At 39.8% G+C, this 17,585-nt stretch overlaps 1 protein-coding gene across 4 annotated transcripts; it reads left to right on the top strand.

The window, feature by feature from the left end:
* Positions 1-868: 868 nt before the first annotated feature.
* LOC144715417 (mitogen-activated protein kinase 15-like) lies at positions 869-11,409 on the top strand. 4 transcript variants are annotated; one of them, XM_078590324.1, is made up of 11 exons: positions 2,290-2,311; positions 2,398-2,438; positions 2,546-2,954; positions 3,044-3,171; positions 3,256-3,315; positions 4,435-4,584; positions 4,690-4,845; positions 4,972-5,183; positions 5,514-5,615; positions 5,783-5,943; positions 10,463-11,409. In XM_078590324.1, the coding sequence occupies exons 1-11, from the start codon at positions 2,305-2,307 to the stop codon at positions 10,741-10,743; spliced, it is 1,707 nt and encodes a 568-aa protein (XP_078446450.1). In that variant the 5' UTR covers positions 2,290-2,304; the 3' UTR covers positions 10,744-11,409. The 4 variants fall into 4 exon arrangements, with proteins under 4 accessions (XP_078446451.1, XP_078446448.1, XP_078446450.1 ...); XM_078590323.1 differs by having other exon boundaries at positions 2,395-2,438; XM_078590325.1 differs by lacking the exons at positions 2,290-2,311; positions 2,398-2,438 and adding an exon at positions 869-1,183.
* The last annotated feature ends 6,176 nt before the right edge of the window (positions 11,410-17,585 follow it).

Here is a 17,585-nt window from a genome sequence, read left to right as displayed (position 1 = left end):
GATCTGATCGACAATGAATAGTTGGAAGGACCAAAAAACCTTGAAAATTTCTTTCTAAATATTCCAATATACCAGAGAAAGATGAGTAAAAACTCATTTTCCATGAATGTGGCATAAATATCGTAAAACTAAGGGAAATAAGAAACAATAGAAAGCTTAAAAGCAAACCAAGGGAAATAAGAAACAACAGAAAGTTTTTAAAAGCAAACCAAGGGAAAATTTCCTGGAAATAAGAGAAATACACACAAGCGTTCTGCTTAGATGTAAAGAAGCGTAAATATTATAAACTTGAGGGAAATAATAAATAGGGAAATAAGAAACGAAAGAAAGCTTAAAAGCAAATTAATGAAAATAAGAAAAAATATAAAGTTTTTACGAGCAAACTAAGGGAAAATTTCCTGGAAATAAAAGAAATACACACAAGTATTCTACTTTCATGTACACAAGCATAAATATTATAAAATTTGAGGGAAATAAGAAACAATAGAAAGTTTAAAAGCAAACTAAGGGAAATAAGCAATATAGTAAGTTTTTAAGATCAAACTAAGTGAAAATTTCCTGGAAATAAAAGAAACACACACATATTCTATTCTATTTTCATGTACAGAAGTATAAATATTATAAAGCTGAGGGAAATAAGAAACAATAGAAAGTTTAAAAGCAAACTAAGGGAAATAAGCAATATAGTAAGTTTTTAAGATCAAACTAAGTGAAAATTTCCTGGAAATAAAAGAAACACACACATATTCTATTTTCATATACAGAAGTATAAATATTATAAAGCTGAGGGAAATAATAAATAGCGGAAGTTTTTGAGGTCTCGGAAGCACTCGTGGCTATGAAAAATTCGTTTAAAACCGAGAATATTTCTTGCCGTGTGTTCGAAATTTCAACGCCCACTGCTTTTTTCGTGCTGCAAATTCGTCGAAGTTTCGTCGATTTCTCCTCTCGGCAGTGAAATTTGCTTTGCAACAATCGCCATTCTTCAATCTTGGCCATCTGCTACAGTCTCTTCTTTGGATTTACATGCCCTGCTGAGGTGTTGAAATTGGGATTAGGATGTGTGGACTGAATGCCGGATAAGTCCTGGTAATTCTTGGAAATTTCTGTGCTTTTTCGCCGTCTTCTGGTTCGCGCTGCAGAAGAGGAAGAGGAGATGCAGTCGGAGCTCCAGCGGAAGAAGGTTGGTGGAAGTATTTTTTTATTAGTTGTGAAATTCTGGCTCTAATCGACATTCGGTGACTGTTTTATCTCTGATGTGGTTGTTACTTGAGGTTTATTGCATGAATTTGGAGGATCGTGTATGCGTGGCTGTTTTTTTGTTTTGATGTAGTGATTAAGCTTTTCATAAATGACGGAGTGAACTTTGTAGTTCTCAAATATGACTAAAATATCATGTTGTCTCGACAAGTGAACAGTGTCGAATATTTAATCGTGCTAAATCGCTTGCCGATCATCGATTGGCTTGTTCAAAATGATACATTATGAAGTTGTGAATTCCTTGGAATGGGTTAGGTTCTTGTCATGTGTAAAATTCCCATAATAATTTCGAGTAAATAAATAAATTCTTCAATGGCGTTTTCAATTCTGAAATATTTGGTGGGACTCCATAAAACTTTAAGGCTCTTGATTTTGTAATTAGCTGCAACACCCATTATTATTTTTCTTTCTTTATATTTGTTTAATCTAGTGTCAAGTAATTCACTTTCATTTGAGAATTTTGTGTATTCCGCAGAAATGTATGTACGTCTTGATCTTGGAACATTATATTCAGTGGCCTTAACTCGCTTTTTAAACTTAATACATGCTGTAGCTGGAACCAAACGGAAGGTAGAACCAATGGATGTCTTAAATTCATTTCCTCAGTTGTTTCAAACTCAATAAACACGTCGTGTGGCCAAACAAGCGTTGCATTAATATCGCAATGCAATTTAATGGATGAGTCTTTAAAAGATGAAACGGAATAAGTTGTATTCGTGTGTTTCCGTTACTCGCGCTTCTCATCATCGGCGAAGAAAGTTTTATGGGGTAATCATGACTACTCAAATTGGTTGACTCCCGTAAAGGCACTTCCTCTGTGGTTCTTAAGAGGTTGATCCTCTTTTCAAACATAATAATGTTGTGTTTGCCAAAAATCATTAAATGACTACTCTATACAATTTAACCTATCAGTCTTTAAAAGATGAAACAGAGCAAGTTTTATTCATGCTCTTCATTGACATTCCTCATCATGAAGAAAAAAACTGTTGGGAATAGGGAGATTAGAGGAAAGAGAGGTTAGCAGGGAGCCAAGAAACAAGCACGATGAACGGTATAACTCGTCCTGTTTAACTTTATTCAATCTTTCTTAAACAACTAGATAGATACATTTTGACACAAAATGCCTAACGAAAGTAGGGAATGACGATTTAACCCTGCGGTCTGACAAAAACTTCAAGGTGATTTTGTTTAGCTATTTTTCATGATTTTATAATTCAATTTAGCCTAAATATCATTTGCCTTTTCTGCGTCTGTCATGCTAATGAATATATGTATTGTGATGTAGGCATCCACTGAAGTTGATTTTTTCACTGAATATGGGGAGGGCAGCAGGTACAAAATAGAGGAAGTGATTGGGAAAGGGAGCTACGGTGTTGTTTGCTCAGCGTTGGACTCAAGAACAGGGGAGAAAGTTGCAATTAAGAAAATAAATGACATTTTTGAACATGTCTCAGATGCAACCAGAATTCTTCGTGAAATTAAGCTTCTCAGACTCCTTCGGCATCCTGACATTGTAGAAATCAAGCATATTCTTCTTCCGCCATCTCGGAGGGAGTTCAAAGATATTTATGTTGTATTTGAATTAATGGAGGCTGATCTGCATCAAGTAATCAAAGCAAACGATGATCTCACTCCAGAACATTACCAATTTTTCCTGTATCAGCTTCTTCGGGGTCTAAAGTATATACACTCCGGTGCGTATTTTTGTATAATTTTTATCCATTAGTTGTCGAGATTGCTCTCTCTAATTCTAGTTTTTAATTTCTTACCCTTCTCATTGTAGCTAATGTATTCCACCGTGATCTGAAACCTAAGAACATCTTGGCAAACTCCGACTGCAAACTCAAACTTTGTGATTTCGGTCTTGCCAGAGTAGCCTTCAATGATACTCCTACGGCCATATTTTGGACGGTATACATCTGTTCACTGGCGTATAAAGCTTGCCCCTTATCACTGTTTATTAAGTTTAAGGATACAACGGGAATTTTCTTTCAGGACTATGTGGCGACAAGATGGTACAGAGCCCCCGAACTGTGTGGATCTTTTTTCTCAAAGGTGATTGGTTTTATTTATCAAAATTGACATAATGAATAGCAGGAAAAATCTTTAATTATCAATAACATATTTTAGCTTCACTTTAGACATGTTCTAAGGTTTTTCGTTTCATGTAACATTTATTTTCATTAAGTGTCCTTCTATTTTCTTGAGAATGTTTGAGTTAGAGTTGTCATGTCTCATATCAAAGACATGGGCGCTTTCAGAAACTCCTTTCTGGTGTCTATTTCCCACTTTCTCTTCCTCGGTAACGAATAAGTCAGTTGGCTGCAGACTTGGTGAGAAGAAAGCTGAAGACAAAAAGAAACGTAAATGTTAAGCAAGTTTCTAATAGTCTCCTCTGGGTCTATGTTGGAACGAGAGGAGGTTGGATGGGAGGAAAAAACTGGGACAGTGGACAAGGATGATTCTTATCCAGAGCTGTCAAATCGTTGCCTCCAAGAAATTAGCACACTTTAATTGGGATGGATTGGCAACAATAAGATGGCACAAATAGAAGAGTGTGTACAATTCGTGTAGCTAAGGATCATTGATGTGTGGAGATGTGTGAGCCAATGAGCATCATGTAAAGCATAGAGCAGTCAAGTTCTCTCTTTTTCTGCTCCCTCACTTTTTTAATATCTCCAAAGGGGTAATGATGTATATCCACACCAGCTTGGGAGAATGAATTTCTTAGATCTAAGAATCAGTGGATGCATCACATTTTGGCCAAGACGTCATGTTGGGTTCCAATGGTTAAGAGCTCTCTTGCCCTAAAATGCACAGGATGGGATAAAAATTTAATCAAAAAAGTAAAACATGCAGTGATGGATCATTTCGTCTAAACAATGTTTTTGTAAGATTTGGTGATAATTTGCCTGTCAGACGTTGACATGAAACATATGTGACGTACAGGATAACAGATCTGTAGAGCATGATCGAAAAATCAAATGTCAGAACTTCCATTTCATTGCGAAGTATAGTAGCTCTTAAGAAATGCATTTAATTACATTTAGTTCATTTTGAATGAAAAAGAATACCTGAACCTTATCTTTTCCCGGAACAAGACAAAATCAAAATTTCTCTAATTAAAAAAAATTAACTTTTTCTCATAAAAAAATATTAAATTTTATTTTGCAGTACACGCCTGCCATTGATATATGGAGCATTGGCTGCATTTTTGCCGAACTTCTTACTGGAAAGCCTCTCTTTCCGGGAAAAAACGTGGTTCACCAGTTGGACTTGATGACGGATCTTTTAGGAACTCCTTCTCCAGAAGCCATTGCAAGGGTTTGATTCCCCATATATCTCTCACTGATTCTTTTCTTAAAATATTTCTCTGTTTTATTTTCTCCCGGAAATGTTAGTTCCATTAACGATCTTTTTTTTATTTAGGTGAGGAATGAGAAGGCCAGAAGATACTTAAGCAGTATGCGCAGGAAGAAGCCAGTACCTTTTGCTTTGAAGTTCCCAAACGCGGATCCCTTGGCTATTCGATTGCTGGAAAAGATGTTGGCTTTCGAACCTAAGGATCGGCCTTCTGCTGAAGAGGTAACGTGCATGAATCTTGATTTTAAAAAATAAAATAAAATAAATGCTTTTTTGGGATTCATCTATAAATCAAGCTCTCTCAAAGGATCATGTTCTAAAGTGGTCTTTTTTTCTGCAAAGCGTTAGGCTCTAGCTGATCCCTATTTCAAAGGCCTGGCTAAAGTAGAGAGAGAGCCTTCAGCTGAGCCGGTGACCAAGCTGGAATTTGAGTTTGAGAGGAGAAAGATTATGAAAGAAGATATTAGGGAGCTCATTTATCGTGAAATACTGGAGTACCATCCCAAGCTGCTGAAAGAGTTCTTGCAAGGGACCGATTCGATGGGTTTTGTGTACCCTAGGTTGGTTAAACTCCACGTTGTTCCATTTATGCAGAGAAAATTGGTCGTTTTTCAGCAATTAATTACTTGGCTGGCATATGCTGAAAGAGAAAATTGGTGGTTCCATTTATACGTCCCATTATTTTTTTTGTTTTGCTAGTTTGCGTTCAAGTTTAGGCTTTGGGTTGTTCTAATGACATCTATCAAATAGATTTAGATTTTGGGTTCTAGCCATTCTCACTTTTACGTGATTTTACTTGTCCCTGAAAGTCATTTTGTGTTATCTTGAATGAGAATATAGGTATTTGATTTTTTCCCGACTTAACATTTTCCTGAATCTCATTGTCTCAGTGCTGTTGATCAGTTCAAGAAGCAATTTGCTTATCTTGAAGAACAGTACGGAAATGGGGCAGTGGTGGTCCCACCTGGAAGGCAACATGCATCCTTACCCAGGTATCTTTTATTGAATATCATCCGTGCCTCTTCATGAATTTATATATACTAAAATTTTACATGTATCCTAGTACGGCGATTTTTTCTTTTTGGATTCAATCATATTTTTCACATTGGGTGTGAGTCATTTTTCGAGGAATAATCTTGAGTACTTTTTTACACCACAGAGCATGCGTATTGCATTCAGACAAAACTAAGGAGGGTTCTGCTGATGTTTCTGAAGAACTCTCAAGATGTTCAATGAACGAAAAGGAGGAGCTGCCACAGGACCGCAGTTCGGGAATTCCTTTGGCAAGGTTTCCGATCCAAGTAACAAAAAGGGTTCAAGGTATGAGAATTTCTACTATTTTTTCTATTTTTTTTCTGGTCTTGGTTCATATAATTTTCTTAATAGAAATCCAAGGAGACAAATTGGTAGAGTGGGAGAGAGCCGCTGCAATTCCTGTGTGCAGAAGTTAATTGATGTCATGGACCTATGCGATTGTCAACGCTCATACCTTCAAACTAGGGTTCAGCACTCATCAACCCTCATTGACATTGATGATGATGCTGATGCTTACTAAGTAAAAGAAAGAGGGTAAAATGAAAAAAACATAGGCTTGGAGATAGGTTCTGACTTCTAACACTTCCCGGCTGGGAGCTAAATAGCTGACCCTTATTACTTTAGTAGAAGTCTGAAAAACCCATTTAGTCATTTCTAATCAAAATGACAGTCATGAATAAAGAGGAAATATTAGGTTCTTTGGGATCTCAAATGCACTCAAAAGCATTCTCAAAGACGTTTTTGTCTATGTTTGGGCTTGGATGCTTGACAATGACTGATAAGATCCACAATAGATCTATCAAGAAGTGGAAGAATGCCGTGAGATAAAAGTAAATCTGTCATGTCAAACGGAAGAAACAACCAACCAACAGATCGTAATCCAGTGTCGCAAGAATGAAGGTGCAAAGGAAAGAAGAAAATGAAGGATGAAAGAAGAAAGATAACATGGTAGGAAGACCGGATTGGCTCTCCCTCTCCTCCGGATAGGGACAGATCTCCCTAAGTCCAGCCCGCCTCGGTGATAGTCAAATTTTATTCCCCCTTGTTTGACGGGGCATCCCTCCTTTATATAGGCTATGAGTCTCGCTGGTTAACAGGGTTGGTCCTTTGGTGAGACCGGTGCGAAAAGGGTCCGATTTGTGGTTCGGTTCGATTTTCCGGACCGCACATCGGACAGTTCTAGAGTCTTTCGCACCGCACATCGACCATGGGCCTGTGCAGTGCGAATGTCCGATTTAGTGCGAAATTTATAAGGCTTTCAAATGGACTCTCTTCCTCCTCTCTTGCGTTTTTATCTCTCTCTCTCTCATTCCTCTCTCTCTGTTCCTGGCTCTACTCTCTCTTGTTCTCGTTCCTCTCTCTCCCTCTTTCTCTCGCGCGCTCTTCTCTCTCGCTCGTTACGCACTCTATCGCTCTTCTCTTTCTCTCTGGTGCTCTTCTCTCTCTCTCTCGTTACGCACTCTATCGCTCTTCTCTTTCTCTCCGGTGCTCTTCTCTCTCTCTCTCTCTCTATCGTTCCTCTCTCTATCACTCTCCTCTGTCCCTCTGGGCCTCTGGTGTTCTTCTCTCGCTCTCCCGTTCCTCTCTCTATCACTCTCCTCTGTCTCTCTGGGCCTCTGGCGTTCTTCTCCCGCTCTATCGTTCCTCTCTCTCCCTCTTTCTCTGATTCTCTCTCGAGCTCTTCTCTCTCTTGTTCCTGTCTGTTTCTCTCGTTTAAGACAGTCGGACGATGCTCCTGTCTCTCACACTCTTCTCTCTCTGGGTCGTTCCTCTCTCTTCCTCTTTCTCTCTCTCTCTGTCTTATCCCTTTCTCGCGCTCAACTCTCTAATCCTCTTTCTTGCTCTCTCTCACTCTTGTCTCTCTTCTCTCTCTTGCTCACTATTCTCTCTCACACTCATTCTTCCCTCCCTCTCTTGAGTACACAGCTCTGTCCTCTCTCGTTCTCTCATTCTTCCCTCCCGCTCATCTTTTGTCCGATTTTGTGCGATGTGCGGTCCGATTTCGTCACACAAATTCGGACCGCACACTGATCTGTGCTTTTGTGTGATCGAAAAAATCGCACGCCGGCCGAAAAAAATCGGACCAGACTGCACAACCCAGCGTGTGACCATCAGGGCCATTACTTGTGCTCGGCAGTTTCTGATATGAACGAGGGAGGTTCCTATCAATGGCCCGTGCTTCTTGATACGAATCTTCTTTCAAAGAGCTACTGACAAAGAATGAAGATGAAAGCAACTGAACAGGCGAAACGTGCTTATTAATTCAGCACGTGAGAGGCCGCTTACCCGATTCCGTAAATAGGTCGACCAAGCGCAGAGAGAGAGGATATTCCCAAGTCGGTGCAAGAAGTTCAGTTGCATAGCAACCAGAGGGTTTCTCAGCAGGATTGGACCTGCTGACTAGAAAGGGGGTTCTCCACCAGGACATTTCCATTATCTTGTCTCTGTTTCCCTTTCTAGTAAACCAAATCTCTCGCCTCCTTCGTTCTTGATCGGGATCTCTTTATCTGGATGTTCTTGAACAGTTACATGTTTCTTGATACGGAATTGGCATTCTGATACTAACCTTGGTCTAGGCTTGTATCTGAAGGATGGTAGCAGACAAGTAGAGGTAAAATTTCCCGGGGTAAAGAACTGAAACGGGAAGGATCTGAGAGGAGGACAAGCAGAGGGGTTAAGGATCAGCCGAGGACGAGGAGACGATCACAAGGACGGGGATCGTAGAGGGAGAGAGGAGGACAGACTTAGACGTGGAGAGGGGAGACAAGAGTACTTCCTTCTTCTAACTTCTTGGCTGCCCTCCTAAAGGGAGGGCATCCCTATTTAAAGGGACATACATAAAAGCAAATGACTAAAACGCCCCTGTGGGCTAACATGACGAAATTACCCCTAGGATCCTATCACATTCTCTCCATGGATCAAATCACCATCCAAGATCTGACCATATCAGGTTCCTATCAATACTGTGAAACCCTAGAAGGGTTGAGGGAGAGGAGAAGATCCTAGATTGAAGGAGGAAGAAGATAATGACATGACACCCCAGGGGGAGGGGGTAGTATTTATACCTTTTATTAGTAGTAGAGAGAGAGTAGAGAGATAGGGAGAGGAAGAAGTCTTAACTTACCCCATAGCCCAGAATGGATGTCGTAGCCCATGCGAGCTGACACCCGCAGAGGCGGAAGCAGGGGCCGGAGGAGTCCTTTGGATCCCACGGCTTGAGATCGCTGGGAGGCAAAAAAGTCAGGTCGATGCCTTCCGTCCATCCGCTCCTTGAAGGAAGAAGGCAGTTTAAGCTCACATGCTTTGATCTTGGCGGCTGGCCAGGGTTCTGGAAGCCACTTATGTCGCCCGACTTGTTATGGCGGATAGAAATGGATCGGGCGGTGCCACCCGAAGAGGTCATGCCAGATCGTAGAATGCCCCTGGAGCCCCACCGTGAGTGCGCGAGTACTTTTTCACAGGACTGGAAGCGGGACACACTGTCTCCGTCTTGCTCTTCCGTGACAAGACAAACAAACAGAAACAAAGTATACCCCGATCGCGCCCAGTCAATCGAATGGTGTGAATCCGCACGCAACCCACCGCGCGCTGCCCAGGAGGGACAGCATCAAAGTGTGGTTGGTGAGCGAGACAGCATCTCACTGTCCATCGCCATGCGCTTTCCAATGAGGAGAAGCGATAACCGGCTAAGCGGCGTGGAATGAGGGGGACCGATCGATGTGAGAGAGAAACAGCGGTAAACTCAGCGGTGAGCCGTCGAAGGATAGACAGGACAGGGGATAGCGCGCGGGTGCACTCGCGTACGCACTTCGAAGAGGCGATGAGCCATCCAAACTGGTCGTCATCGCCGGGAGAGAGCAGGAAGGATCGTCCATGGTAGGAGGCGGAGCCAGAGAGCGGGTGACTCCTCGGGGAATGGAAGAATCATCCGCAGGAGGAGGCGACTCCCCAAGAGGTGTGGATGGCGACACACGGGGAGAGGGGAGAGAGGGAGGCAGCGGGGAGAAGGGAGCTAGCAACCGCGTGGCGGAACCGCAGGCGGGGGGGTGCGAGGGGAGCAGGGGAGGGGGAGGGTAAGGGGAAAAGCCACTGGAAAACAATGGAGAGGGCAGGGGGCAGTGGGCCCACTTGTGAGCAGCCTAAGTAGAGGAGCATGAGCCTCATCCAACGAGAGGCGGGATGAGGGTCACCGAAATAGGACTCATGGCGTTCAAGGTAGCGTTTGCCGAGACCGAGGACCTCCGAGGTGGTAGGTGATAACACGGTGAAGAACAACCCACAAACACGGAGGACAACACGAGCCCGGAGGGGCGGCGTCGGCCGCGCGGGAAGAGAGCGTGTCATGCACACGAGCGAGCAGGCGGTGAATGTACAGCCCATGATAAAATTTTCTCGGCTTCCCATGCGCGAGTGTGGATGGGTGGCGGTAGCGGTCGGCTATGCAGTGTTTGGTTTGAACGTGCGTGCATTGGTGGTGCCGATGTGGCAGCGCCAGTTAATCGCCAAGCGGAGGAAGGTCGACTCTCGACCATAATACTAATTCGCCTGGGAACAGATGACAAAGATGACGAAGTCATCTTCGTCCGTCAACTCTACGTATAATTAGGTTCAGACAGAATCTGAGCAAACCACAGAAGAATAATTGGGAGAACCATCTACCATCCTCTGCTTGCTAAAATCAAAGAACAAAACTTCTGTGACATTTTTTTTTGTAGTTATCCTCATCTGTTCCTTTATTTTTGCAAATTTCAAACAACATGAAGTAGTTCGTCTCCTGATTATTTTTTTCTTTATTTGTTGGAAGGCGGAGCAGGCAAAACCAGTAAGGCAGTGAGTTCACTGCATTATGGAGGTGTAACGGAGGCGTCAGATGGCCAGCAAAAGCTTGTGAGAGATCCAGCCGTAGGCCCGATTCATTATCCTCATGCCAGCTGCTCGTACCCGCGTAGAAACCCGCAGACGAGCTCCACCTGTAAGATAGAGAGAGCTGATGACGAGGGGGTTCGCACCGAACAGGCAAAGCCCCCGTCTTACATTGCCCGGAAGGTAGTTGCAGCCAATGGGGAACCCACATGCCATTGGTAGAGAGAGAAAGAGATAGAGAGGGGGGTGCTAGTGCAATGATCTGGTAGTTATAACTCATGTTGTTTTAGAGGGAGAGCCTAAGCTATTGCAGTCGTCTAAGGATGGTCGGTGACGGTGGTAGTGAGAGATTCTAAGTCCTGGTATGTTGCTGAAACTTGGTGGCTTCTAATCAAGTGAACCCTCCTATAATTTGTAGAGAGAGAGAGAGAGATATAACCCAAGCTAGGGGAACAATTTAAGAGAGATTATTCTTTGGTGCCCAAGTCCTGTAAGATGGTGAACCGACCTGTCGTTCCTAGAGAGAGAGAACATGCTAGAGATAGATGGAACTCAGGTCTGGGATTGATCCTGTTATTGGGTGGAATGAACTGGGCTGACATTTCTAGAGAGAGAAAGAGTTATTTTGAATGTGTACCGGAACATGTTCCACGATGGGGCACGTGCCTGTTGCTATTGGGGGCAATTATCACCAGTAGAGCTGGAATGGAGACGAGGGTTTTGGCATTGCCGTGTTTGTGATGCCGAAAGGGTATGGCTTGTTTGATTGTTCATTTCTCCGAGGTTTGCCCTTTGCTGTACTCTCAGATGTTTTATCTGATTCTTACAAATTATTTATGTAAGACTTGGCCCTTCTCAATGATACTCTTCTTATGAAGATTTAGTTTATCAGTAACTGTCTCTCTGTATGCTATTCTGTCTTTGATACTCTCTCTCTCTCCCTCGCTCTCTCGATATCTCGATCCATGTCTCTCTCTCTCTCTCGATATCTCGATCCATGTCTCTCTCTCTCTCGATATCTCGATCCATGTCTCTCTCTCTCTCTCGATATCTCGATCTATGTCTCTCTCTCTTTCAATCTATGTCTCTGTCTCTCTCTATATCTCTCTCTCTCTCCCTATCTCTCTCCCTATCTCTCTCTCTCTCTCTGTCTTTGATACTCTCCCTCTCTCTGCTGTTCTTTTTGTCTCTACTACTCTCTCCCTTTGCTAATCTCTATGTCTCTGCTACTCTCCTTTATCGTATTCTCTGTCTCTGCTTGCATTTCTCTAATGCTTTTTCTCTATCTCTGACACCTTCTCTGTATATGCTATTCTCGCTCTCATACTCTCCCTCAAATTCTATTATCTTTCTAATTGTATATGATATTGTCTCTCTAATTCTATTCTCTCTATCTCTCTCTAAGATTTTCTATGTCTCTGCAACTCTCTGTCTTTGCTACTCTCTCTCTCTCTAAGCTATTCTCTCTTTCATGGCTACCCTTTCTCTATGCTTTTATTTCTCTAGTATTCTCTCTCCACTCTCTCTCTCTAATATATATATATGTAGGTCACCAATCAAAATAATAATTTTACCTCATTGATAATTTAATAAGTGTTAAATATTGCCTCTTTTCAATATAATACTTGAATAGGTTTGAGTTCTCTCTCTCTCTCCTATCTCTATTTTCAGGGAACAACTTAACAAAACAATTTTACTGAATTGAAAATTAACCACTGTCAAAGACTGAACCTTTCAAGAAAACCCCTCACAATTGGTTGAGTTCCTTTTTTGTCTCTCTATTTGTATACTCTCTCTCTGTAGGGTAGCAGTAAGTTTACTAATTTTCCCTTTAACCTCGTTTATAATTTAATACCTATGAACGACTATCTCCTTCCATGATAATCCTCGCAACAAGTTTAATCATAATCAAGAAGTTTAATCATATCCATCAACAGCCTCCACTGGTAGTCTCAACCACTGCTTTGGATCAAGCTCCTTGCAATTTCTGGCCTCATATTCTGAGTGCCCCATGGGTGAAAATTTTTGTGATAATGGAATCCATGCATTATTAATATTTGATTATCCAAACTAACTTTGAAATGCCACGATGACATAATAGCTAGGGTTAATTTAGATATGGCAATTCTATTTTTTTGTAAAGGCCTATTTTTATTTATTTATTTTGGAATACATTTATTGGTATTATGTTCCTTATAAATCCTATGCTATACTCTCTTCATCTGGTCTTCAACTATTTCACTTAAGTCTAGGCAAACTTCTGTCTCCTCACTTCTCTATATGTCATTAGGGGTTGGCAATAAGTCAGTGATCAGATTGGTTTGACGGATTCAATGGATCAGGTGGCTTTGATTGTGATCTAAACAACCGAGTCAATCAATGAGAATGAATGTATTGAGATCAGACTGACTGATGAACTCAAATTTAGGGTGTTAATTTGTCGTTGATATTTGAGTTAGTTAATAAAAAAAATTGTAAACCTTTACTCATAACATAATTTGAGTAGTCAGTGATGAGCAAGGGCCGTCACCGCAGGGAACACTATGAGGGTATAAATACTCTTTAATTGATGATTCAAGGGGGGTGAAAGGAGATACTTATAAAATGGGGGATTGTGATGTGATGAACCCAAGGTGGTGAGAGGGTGATAGTTATTATATTATAAGGATGATGTGAATAATCATATGATAAATATTCAGGAGAATGTGGATGGATCAAATGGAAATGAGAGTATGAGATAAATGAAGATGTTAAGTGATGATGCATGTAAAAGATGAATAAGAAGATAAGATGATGAAATGGGTAAATGGATGTGAATGGACGATGGTGAAATAGAATGATGGAAGAAGAAGTGATAATGATCTAACTAATAGATGTGATAAAAGAATGGATATAAGGTTGTGAGATGGAGAACAGGACGATGGAGTAGATGATTTAGGATTTCTATATAAGACAAAGGTGATGAGATTGAGACCAAGATTGAGATCAGAGATGGTCGTGGTAGCATGAGATGATGGAAGACGGTGATGAGAATGAGATGATGAAAATAATGATCTAGATCTAACTAAAGGGATGTGAGGGAGAGAAACCAATGTAAGTCAAGAGACTAATCAAACATTTTTTTTAAAAAAATAATATCCATTATCTTAATCATGATTTCTAAACCTTGATAAAAAGGATAGAATCAATTAATATTCCCTATCTGTCGTTTGATTTCTAAAATTCAGTTTCCTCACAATACAATTTGATGAAGACTAAACCCCCTCATCTGTACACTACTGTCCATGCTTTGTGATATGCCATCCATCCGGTTGTTTGTGGACCAATATTTAAGTACAACCATCTCATGCGACATGCCTACGCACTTCACCACTATATTTTTTCTACCAGCATACACCATGCATGTGATCTATCTGAACAATGCATGATGGATTTTTGCTTGTGAGAAGCAGCCAATCTTATAAGAAAAACAAATCAATAATAAATAAGATAACTCTCATATGATAATTTGATCATTCATTTCAACCAAACCATCACTTTCTTCAGATTAATGTGAGTCATCTATCAGTTTGTAATCCTATCTAGACTCCAATGAAAACCCCAATCATCACTCTGATGTCTCGGCTCTGGCCTCATAATCTGAGACTACACACCAAAACATGGGTAAATCAGACAATTTCATGTCTCAGATTTATTGTTCCGATCTTCCTCCAATCACTCTTTAGATTATCCCAAGGGTTTCTGTTGTATCATTCCAATCAATTTTATATCATTTTCATTAACTGCCACTTATGTTCTTCATGCTCACTCATTTGAATTCAATCTTTTACCTTTTAGTAACCTATACCTTGATGCATCTAATACCTTTTATTTTGATCTGTGTCTTATGAGAAAAATCTCTAAAAGTCGATGACAAAAATGGCGTTGGACATGAGAGTAGTGGTCTCTACTATCTCAGACTGGGTCCTCATATCAACTGCTCATTTTTTCCCTCACTTTACCCCATTTTATGTATCATGCTCATTTACCCCAAGTCACTTTGATCCTTGAGTATGAGTCATGGTACATGGATATATATACCTCCATGATTTTTTCACTATGATCGTATTATAAATATTCTCCGCTGGCCCTTGTTAATTCAGGTATTTGTGATATAAGTTGTGCTGAATCTTAATTTCTGTCTCATTATCTCTATCTATATGTATTTATCTCTATTCATCTCTCTATATCTATCTATCTATCTCTCATCTATCTTTCTTTCTTTCTCTCTCTATCTATTAATCCATCTACATATCACACACTCTCTAAAAGACGTCAGTCAACTTTTATTTTTTAACTTATTTGTAATTAGGGCATGTTAAAGGATGGAGGAGACTGTATCAATCCTTCATTATCTTGGTAGAGGGCTGCTTTTTTGAGATCCTTATCATTGTGATGTAGGGAACAGTCTGTAGAGCGAGAAGAGAGAGAAACGAAACAAGAAAGGAGATATTATACTTTGATGTTAGAACAAATATTCCTTTAGTATAGAGTACACATTATTGTATATTTTATTATACGATAGGATTTGTATCCAGTACATGTAAATGGTAAAAAATAAGAAAAGCCAATGGACAAAAAGTCCTGTACTCCAAGAAATAAAAAAATGATTGTTCTTAACCCTGTCTCTCATGGTACTCATGTGTGTAAGTCATGCAATGCTTGTTAATGAGTTAGGGTGGCATTGGACTATGCACCTTTTTAATTAGCATATCCACACACTAGTTTTTTTTGGGTTTTGTGAAAGTGCTAAAAAATCTCGAGATGATTCCATAATCCTTTTGGCTCTTCAAATGATCCATCATAAGGCACACGTGTCTCGCTTCTAGACATAACCTCCTCACCTCAAGATTTTCCTTGCCAAATTCAACCTCCTCATCTTCTACTTGATAAGCTTTGCCATCACTAGGATTTTTCTCAGAATCCTATTTCCACTCTGAGGGGAGTGTGCAGAAGGGGAAAGGGAGGAGGGGTCCCAAAGGAAATAAGTGTATGGAGCTATGTCATCTGAGGTTTCCTCTTTTTATGCCTTGTTGGAATTTTTCCCAAAAACCCATATAACTTAAGCATTTTCCAATGTCAAATGAACTTTATGTGAGTGACCCTCTAGGACCATGGACTTGTCAAGCTAATGACTCCATTATCCCAGTAACTCTCACTTGGCAAGAAAAAAATAAATTAAAAATTTTAATGTATCCCTTTATTTCATTACATTTATCTAAAGCAATTCATAGGTCAAGTTCCCAACACATGAGGTACCGAGCTACATCGCATGTTCTACAAGGTACATAGGAGATTATCAACTCTTTGATGAAACCTTTCATCATCAGTTTTGGTGTATTTATAATCTTTCATTCACACTACACTCATAGAATAACTTAAAGCTTGATCCAACTATCAAACCCAAGTTGGTCAGCCCAGTTTGTATTAGTGCCCTCTAGAAATCATTGGAAGACTTCTTGTTCACATATTTATGTTACCTGGGACAAGGACTTTATCTCACCTTCTTTTATGTACCTTTTAGTCATGGGTAGAGGATCCCATCTCTACCACATAATTGCCTTCATAGACTAGTTGCATCCAAGCTAATATGGTTTACAATATTCTCCTTAAGAACACATATTGTCTATGCTTAGTATCTCCGCACTACTGATTGCATGATCAACCATACTCATTCTACAAGTGAGAGTAGATTTTCCTATTCTATACATAGATTTTGATGTCCTTGAATACCCAATGAACATGGATTTTCATGATAAGTGTTTACAAATAATAAATCACTGATATATGATTTTGTCATAATTTACTTATCATTATTTGTAACCTTGTACTTCATTATAAGCAACAAATATATTTCTATCATTTGGACCTATAGATATAAAAATGTGTAACCCTTAAAATTTATTTATTCTTATCCATGAACAGGAAATATATCCTCAGTCCTTTTCGAACTTAGGAATAATTCCCATATCTTTCTAGTGTTTTTCTAGTATACTAGCTTGGATTTTGCATATAACTCTTAAAGTGTAGGTTACTTTAAACCTTTTACGTACACAGCATACATGATCAAGCCAATTATTGAGGCACTAATGATTGTTTTCATCTTTTCTCTCTCTTTAGGAGTACTCAGTGAAGGTTCCTCAGAGATCAGAATTCCACGGCTCATTAGGATGATATATCACTTAAAATTTTCAATTCAAAACCTTTTGGCGATGGTTTCTACGTATATGGATTCAAAAAATCCTAACAGCCTCCTTGGTCTATCTCTATAGATCCATAATGCCCATACGTACGCAGTTTCTCCCAAATCTTTCATTGAGAAGTTTGACAATCTCTCCACTATCGAGGACAACATTCCTGCCCCTTCATATAATTTTTATGTAAATGGCAGAATTGGTATTATGAAAGGGCATGCACTCCCACAAATCTTTTTTGTATTCAGATGGTTTGTCATCATTATTAATGAATTCATAAATTTTGATTAAATTATTAAAACATTAAATTGTCTGGGAATGTTTCTCTAGTTGATAAGTGTATCTATGAAACTTTCACATCTTTGATGTCTAACCCTCAGGTGGCATCCTACACACCTCTTCCTTACCTTTTCCATTGCGGAAAGAAATCTTGACATCCATTTCCTAGATTTCTTAATTATGGTGCGTTATCATGACTTTAAGAATCATGATTGACTTTATCATTTACATTGATGATAATTCTTATCATAGTCGATCATTTGAATTTGATCATAACCTTTCTTCAGAATTCTTGCTTGGAAAGATTCAACTTTCTCAGCATATCCACTTACACCCAATGAGTACTATACCACCAGAAAGGCCTACCATGTTCCAAGATAAGTACTGGATTTCAAATTTTATGTCTTCACATTATTTTTCAGAATTACAATCACAAGCGGCTACTTCACATATCTCAAGGATCATCATACTTGAGATCAAGTATCTTAAAATTACATGAATAAATACACTCAACATATTGATTAGATAGTCTAGTTACTCTATCATACCTAA

The sequence above is a fragment of the Wolffia australiana genome, chromosome 19 (assembly GCF_029677425.1).
Source record: "Wolffia australiana isolate 7733 chromosome 19, ASM2967742v1".
Classification (NCBI taxonomy): Eukaryota; Viridiplantae; Streptophyta; class Magnoliopsida; order Alismatales; family Araceae; genus Wolffia; species Wolffia australiana.
Note: the sequence above shows the minus strand (reverse complement) of the source record. Positions and strands in the feature narration are given on the sequence as shown.

Excerpts from the sequence above, each read along its gene's own strand:
- LOC144715417 (XM_078590322.1), top strand. The coding sequence starts at position 1,738 with ATGTATGTACGTCTTGATCTTGGAACATTATATTCAGTGGCCTTAACT. Across the intron at positions 3,316-4,434 it reads GTGGATCTTTTTTCTCAAAG|TACACGCCTGCCATTGATAT; the intron begins GTGATTGGTTTT and ends TTTATTTTGCAG. Across the intron at positions 5,944-10,462 it reads AGTAACAAAAAGGGTTCAAG|GCGGAGCAGGCAAAACCAGT; the intron begins GTATGAGAATTT and ends ATTTGTTGGAAG.